This window comes from Tasmannia lanceolata, unplaced genomic scaffold, assembly GCF_043159265.1.
Source record: "Tasmannia lanceolata isolate RefF3 unplaced genomic scaffold, GAP_Taslan_0.1 ptg000013l, whole genome shotgun sequence".
Taxonomy (NCBI): Eukaryota; Viridiplantae; Streptophyta; class Magnoliopsida; order Canellales; family Winteraceae; genus Tasmannia; species Tasmannia lanceolata.
Genome location: NW_027518690.1, coordinates 43,413,558 through 43,421,143, shown reverse-complemented (window position 1 = coordinate 43,421,143; position 7,586 = coordinate 43,413,558). Strand labels below are relative to the sequence as shown.

The 7,586-nt window shown below is 38.6% G+C and overlaps 1 protein-coding gene across 1 annotated transcript; it reads left to right on the top strand.

Moving 5' to 3' along the window:
• Positions 1 to 3,860: 3,860 nt before the first annotated feature.
• Positions 3,861 to 7,464, top strand: LOC143890179 (polyphenol oxidase, chloroplastic-like). The gene is made up of 2 exons (XM_077394753.1): positions 3,861 to 4,435; positions 6,063 to 7,464. Exons 1-2 carry the CDS (start codon positions 3,866 to 3,868, stop codon positions 7,239 to 7,241), a joined length of 1,749 nt encoding a protein of 582 aa, XP_077250868.1. The 5' UTR covers positions 3,861 to 3,865; the 3' UTR covers positions 7,242 to 7,464.
• Positions 7,465 to 7,586: the final 122 nt, after the last annotated feature.

Below are 7,586 nucleotides of genomic sequence, written 5' to 3'. Positions count from 1 at the left end.
TATTTTGCTTTGAGGGGATAAATGAACTGTATTCAACCCATAGAGATGGTGCACACACTCTTTTTATCAGAAAAATTATGATCAATGGCCGGAGGGCCCATGGGCAATCCAACCATAGAGATGTATCCTCAGTCTAGATCATGAAAAGGAATGTCATGTTACAAGATGGGCCCCATCGACGCTCTGATCGACAAGATATATAATGTGATCGACGACTCTAATAGCATCCAAAATATGCTCTAATTTTCAAAAGTGCCACTTATTCTTCAAAAATACTCCTAATCCATCCCTTAGGTGCATCGTGTCATAAAATATCACTGTGATCAATCTCACATGCCTCCACACTATTGGTCTAGGCTATCGTTAAGACAGCCATGCATAAGTGAGACATCTTCTCCTAAAATTCATGCCCCTAGTTCAAGTTTGTATTAGTCTTAACCTTCGAAGTTGTTGCTCCTAAGCATGCCATGATGAGGTGGCATTCATATGAACTTTGAAGCATCATTGCCTTTGGAAATACCTATGAAACGATGAGAGGTAAGCTTAATTGTCTCATCCACACATCTCTTTATCTAATGGTTATGAAAGATCCGAGCCAAAAGAATATCATTAAATATTTAGTGAAGTTCTTGTCACCTCATGTTAGACTAAATAATTCGACCTAGAATTCTCATTTTCACCTCTAAATAGGGGTCTTTTCTCAAGTTTCTTTTCAACTAAAAATTTCGTGTAAACTTCCTCTCCAAGACCTTCAAACTCCTATTTACACCCGTTATGAGAAGTCTTACTTAGAACCTCTCCCTAGGCTATAAGGACGTCCCTTCTCTACGTTCTTCTCCTAGCCTCCCAGCCCAAAATCTACCCTTCTAGAGAGCCTTGCACCTATGTTTGGTTGCAGGTAGTCACCTCGTACGTAGAGCAATGGTGTAAGTAGTCAACAAGGAGATAAGCCTTGTAGTTACCTTTATAGAATAGTGTAGTAGTGTTTGGTTGTATACCTCAAAGAGTAGTGGTGAGGGGTGTCATTATCAATATAAAAAGAGTGTACTAGAGAGAGAGAGAGAGAGAGAGAGAGAGAGAGAGAGAGAGAGCATTCCCAAGAAATCCAAGCAAAAAAATCACCTTTTTTGGATTTTGTTGGGAGATTCCTGGCATGACATGTAATCAGACAAGGAGGAAACAACCAGGAGATATCCCTGCTAGTCTCTAGGGATTCAATTCGTCTAATGGAAACCAAACAGAGGTTTTTTATTATGTGAAACCCAAAGCCAAAATAAAATCCCTAAAAAAGCCAGGCTTTTGTGCAACCAAATGGAGCCTAAAATGACTTCAAGTAAAGATGAAGTTGTCCAAAGGAAGATTGGGATTAAGCATAACAAAAGGACCACCATCAAACTTGAAGCAAAAAAATGGTAGCTAGGTAGAAGATAAATTTGTATTTACTTTGTTGTAACCTTTTAGTTTTTTATGGTAAAAAATTAAGTTCATTTCTTTCTTCTCGGCCCTTAATTTTCATTTCAACAAGCTTCTAATTTTAAGGTTTAACATTTTTATCATACAGCTAATATCATACAAGGTGTGATATACATAGAGTGCTATACTTTTTATCAAATGAACCACACACCTAGGAAAGTGAATTCGACCATCTAATCATACTATTCTAGGGCAAGCAACTCTATTTGAATGTGAATGCTACTAGTTCTTTTAAGTTATCCTATAGCGTGTGGTAACTTTGATTTTCCTCCTATTTATTACTATAACGAAATACAAGGCAAGAAACGTGAAAGTTTTCATGTAAACAGATTGGAACTCACTAATCTAATCGCGAAGGTATAAAAATAAACTTAACAAAAAAGATAAGCTTAAAATAGAGAGGTATTGCGATGTGATAACGGCCAAATTAATAACACTCCAATTAATAGTTAGAAAGGGCAGATTTTTAAGAAACAATCCGATAATAGCAATTTGATAAACTACAGATTTTTAGGAGGTTTGTAGGAAAAATTCCGATAATAGCAATTTGATTTTAATTCTCTAAGAATATGCTCTCTCCACCGCCTAAAATTTTGGAAAATCTGCTAAAAATATATCCTCTTGATTTCACATACACTCACGTATATGAGTAAAAAAGGGAAATGATATCTCAGAATCCGAATTTTATGAGGTTTCCGATAATAGCAATCTGACTTTTAATTATTATTTTTCTGTCAAAAGAGGATGCCACCTAGGATATTAGCAGGATGGGGGAGCTGTCCGCGTGGGCGTGAACAGTGAAACCCCCTGCTATATTATAATAGATATAATTTCTAGTTATATCAAAAAATGTAAGTTCAAGAAAAAAAAAATTCATATGACCCAAGGAAACCCTGACGTGCCCCTGCAGGTTGTGATTTCCGCATTAAAACCTAAGTGACGACTCTTTCAAAAAAATTGAATTTTTTGGATTTTTTTTTTTTTTTTGCTCTTAAACCTTTGTGTTGCTGCATGTTTGGATCAATTTGATTTATGGTTAGACATAGTTTCAAGGTTTGTTGAAAACTCGGGCTAGTTTGTGCCTAGTAGACATGACTAAGATCAGCCCTAGGTTCTCCATCTAAACAAACCACATAAATCTTGTGCTCTTGATTATAATTATTTTTCAAAATTTCTCTATTTGTTTCTCATTTCCAATTATTATATTTGTATCTCAAATTCTATAGCCCCCTAAGATTATAACATGGGCTACAAGGGGTGCCATATAATATCAATAAGGACCTGTTCGTTTTGGATTTTGAGATTTGGTTTTGAGTCCAAAACTGATTATTTGATTCAAAATTTCACTTAATTTTGAGTCTAATAATCAGTTTTAGAGCCAAATCAATTCTCAAAATCCAAATCGAAGGCTTAAGGCCCAGTTTGTTTTGGATTTTGAGAACCGATTGCAAGTCAAAAACTCATTATTGGACTCAAAATTAAGCGTAGTCTTAATTCCAAAGTCCACTACTCATATGGACTCACAATTATATTACACTCAGCATCACTATTCTCAAAATTTGATCCACTTTAAATTCATGCGTGATTTATCCTCTCTTACTCCAACCGAATGCATTTTTACCATAAGAAGAAAAATCGGAAAGCACGTCACCTGATTTTCAGCTTCTATTTTGAATAAAAATTAACATTCTTCCTAACGACGCGTAGTCTCTTACGAAGATTCTCATTAATCCGTTTCTACCCATTTAACATCTCCACAACCCAACAACATTTCTTGAAGGGAAATGATAAATTCACCCCCTTTTCTTCCCTGGGCCACCTCCTTGTACCATAAAAGAGCAATCATAAATTAACTAGAGAAGACTGGCCCTAGGAAGAAAAGGGAGCAAATATATCACATCCCTTTCTTGAATTTTATCCAAGCAAAAAGGATGATGGTGCATTTCATGCTGCCCATAACTCTAACCCATTAACAGGAAAATGACCTCTCAACAAAACAAAACCCACTTTAGAAAATTCTCACATCAATCTCTTTTTCAGAATGGAGCTCAAACTGTGTCTAGTGAGAAAACTTACCTTAACGGTCTAGCTCTACTTTAAAGGTCATGTCACGTTATTCAAAGGTGGTGAACTGTACCTGAATTAGAAACCAGTCTCTCTCTCTCTCTCTCTGCACTTTCAGTATGACCTTCCTTTAGATTTAAGTTCCCTTTTTACATAAACTAGTCTTAGACGTCTAAGTTAAATAAGGATAATGGATTTCTTGATTTAAATATTACGTTTCACCAAAACTAGAGGAAATTAATGGGTGACGTGGATGGGATTATACTGAGTGAACTAGGAACCCATTAAACTCAGTTGCCTATTTAAGTAGACACAAACTACAAACCTCATGCATCTACAAACCTTTCAAAACAACAAAGACAAACCCACTATGTCTCTTCCTCTTCTCATCACGTCCACCCCTCCCTCTACCTTCTCTACAAAGAAAAACCCTCTTTATCTTTTGAAGAGGCCTCAACCCTCTACCAACCATTATTATTCTATCAGTTGCAATGGAGATGGGCACATGGAAAAACCCCTTAACCTAGACAGGAGAGATGTTCTTCTAGGATTAGGAGGATTATATGGCTCAACCTTGAGCTTTCACTCTAGCAATATTGCAAATGCCAAACCAATTCAACCACCTAACATAGGCGACTGTGGGCCCGCCAACTTGCCGGCCAATGTCATCGGTCAGTCCGATTGTTGCCCTCCCAATAGCAAAATCGTGGACTTCAAGTTCCCACCTAAATCTTCACCACTTCGTCAAAGGCGCCCAGCCCATCTTGTGGGTGATGAGTATATGGAGAAGTACGCAAGGGCCACGGCCCTCATGAAGCAACTCGATCCATCGGACCCAAGGAACTTCATGCAACAAGCCAACGTCCATTGCGCCTACTGCGATGGCGCTTATGTTCAGGTAATTAGAGATCTTATGCATCTTAGGATATAATTAAGCTACCATTTGAGAATCTTGAAGTATAACTGATTAACTAATACCAACTCTAATAGCTTAAGCTTTTGAAGTAATTGGTTGTTTCACATGGTATTTGACCTATTTCCTCACAGTAGGTTCTGGATTCAAAACCCGACAACTCCTTGATATTAAGAAGTGTGCTATCAACCCCAAAAGAAGAGGGTCACATGGTGAAGTATAAATGATTAAATAACACCACAACGATCAAACGGCTTAAGCTTTTGGAGTAATTGGTTGTTTCACGAAGAATAAGGCACAGTTTTGGTGTATTAACTATTTGCTATTTTTCTATGTACAATAAAAATCTAGAGGAGTTCTAAAATGAAGGGTGCCCCTGCAAAAATGGGTTGAAAGGGTGCTCCCATTGGTTGGAAATGCACTTTGGTGATTTACAACCAATGGGGGTGCCCTTTCATCCCTTTTTTGCATCTAGAACCCCTCTAAAATCTATTAGCAATACCATTCCAAGAGGAATGATAAGAGTGCAACTCGTGTCGAGTTGGGTCGGGTTTGCCTGGGTCGGGTTGAGACAAACCCGACCCGACCCGAGGAACCCATTTTTCTAACCCGAACCCTACTCCGATCCAAGTTCAACCCGTCAAAACCCAAGTTTTTAAGCTTACAAAAAAAATTGATAAAAAATGTCAGATTTCACTCAAATCGGGTTGCCCAAACCTCAACATGAACCGACACGATTTCAACCTAGGTTGGGAAAACTCAACCCGAACTCAACTCAACTCGACCCGACCCGACCCGACTTGAATATTTTAAGGTTGAACCTGACCCGAGTTGCACCCCTAGGAATGATAAACTAAGGGTGTCATCTCAACAAAGTTCATTTATAAGGGCACAAAAAAAATATGAAAATGGTAGACAAATATAAAATTAAAAGAACAAGAAATGCACTTTATTGTGATGAATCAACAGGAGCACCATTGTAGGTGGTCTTTTGCAAGGCATCCTTCAATTTATCATTCCTCCCATCCCAAATAATAATTATGGTGTGTAATATGTACACTACAGCTTTTGCTAAAAAATGAATTGGAACCAACTCAAACCCGACCCGAATTTATGGTAATAGCTCAACCAAATTCCCCAAAAAACTCTCACGAGCCGATTAAAGAAGAAAACATAGTTAGGTTTGTGTAAAATTTTATTGGGTGCCCAGCCGTGAAGTCCAGTGTGGGCAGGCCCCTTCAATGTGGACGGGCCCCTTGATATTTAATCCAACAGCAGACCATTTTTTAAAGAGGGTTGTTGGATAAAAAAAATCAAGGGTGGTACTTTTATTGTACCGCGCACACTGGACTTCACAGTCCGGCACCATTTGGTTGTGCTGATATCATTTCCTTTTCTAACTAGGGTTTTGCTAACAAGTGCCCTAAGGTGCATCGAGAAAGGAATGTTACACATGTCTTGATAAAATGACTCAAAAACATTTGTAAAATTCTCAAACGATGTGAAAAATTATTAGAAAGTTCCTTTCTCAATGCACCTTAATGAGTTAGGGTACTCATTAGCAAAACCCTTCTAAATAAGTGCTAACTAATTTCATGTTTTCCAATCACAGGTGCTTGACGTTCACAACTCATGGCTCTTTTTCCCCTGGCATCGATTTTACTTATACTTCTATGAACGGATACTTGGAAAATTAATAGGGGATGAAACCTTTGCTCTTCCCTTTTGGAATTATGACACACCCGCAGGAATGAGCATACCTAGAATGTATGTGGACCGCCCCGCACTCTTTGACAGTCTCCGTGACCCGGCCCACCAACCACCAGCATTAGTAGACTTCAATTACAATCTAGTCGACACAAATGAGACTAGAGAACAACGAATCAAGAATAATCTCACTATCATGTATAGGCAAGTTGTGTTGAGTAGAACCCCCCGGCTCTTTCTTGGTGCACCCTATCGGGCCGGCGAAGCTCCGGACCCTGGGGCTGGGTCATTTGAACTTGTACCTCACAATATAGTACACTTATGGGTTGGGGACCGGGCTCAACCTAATCTTCAAGATATGGGGATCTTCTACTCCGCGGCTCGTGACCCAATTTTCTTTGCTCACCATGCAAATGTTGATCGAATTTGGTATATATGGAGAGGCTTAGGAGGGAAGAACCGTAGGGATTACACAGATCGCGATTGGTTAAACGCGGGCTTTCTCTTTTACGATGAGAATGCCCAATTGGTGAGAGTGAAGATTTCTGATTGCCTAGATATAAGGAAATTAAGGTACACTTATGAAGATGTTGCTTTGCCATGGCTCAATGCTAAGCCTAAACCAACCGAGAAAGGGTCGAGTAAGAGAACGGCGGACGAGTTTGGGACTGTTTCGCGAACACTAAGCTCCACCATTAGAGCTAAAGTTAAGAGACCTAGGAGGAATAGAAGTAAGATGGAGAAGGAGAGACAAGAAGAGGTTATTGTTGTAGATGGGATTGAATGTAGGACGGATGTGCTGGGGAAGTTTGATGTTTATATCAATGTCGATGATGAGTATGTTGGGAATCCAGGGCGTAGTGAGTTTGTTGGGAGCTTTGTGAATGTTCCCCATGGTCACTCTAGGAAGGATGCAAATGGAAATGCAGTGAAAATGACGACTCGTCTTAGGCTTGGAATAACAGACTGCTTGGACAATATTGGAGCAGATGGAGATGGAGAAATAGTGGTTACTATGACTTCAGTAGCAGGAAATGGAGCAGACATAGCCGTTGGAGCGCTTAGGATTGAATTTGACCCCTGAAAAATCATACTAATTAAGAAGATACGATAAGGCTACTTTTGTGAAGAAAATGTATTTCCATCCCTATTAGAGAATAAAAAGACAAGATGTTTCCTCTTCCCTTGTGAAGGGGTTCTTTTTTTCTCATCTAAATAGCTTTTGGAATCAATGGTTCAAAAATTGTAAACCAATGGGTGATAGTTCTATTGAATAAGTAATTAATTGATTTTGATATAATAAATAATATTATTTAGCAAATAATTTTTTCTTTTGAATGGCAAAGAATTATATTCAAAGAGCAAATGAAAACCTGGGGAGCACCCCGGAGATCAAGATGATCAAGTACACAACAACCAACCAAGAAAG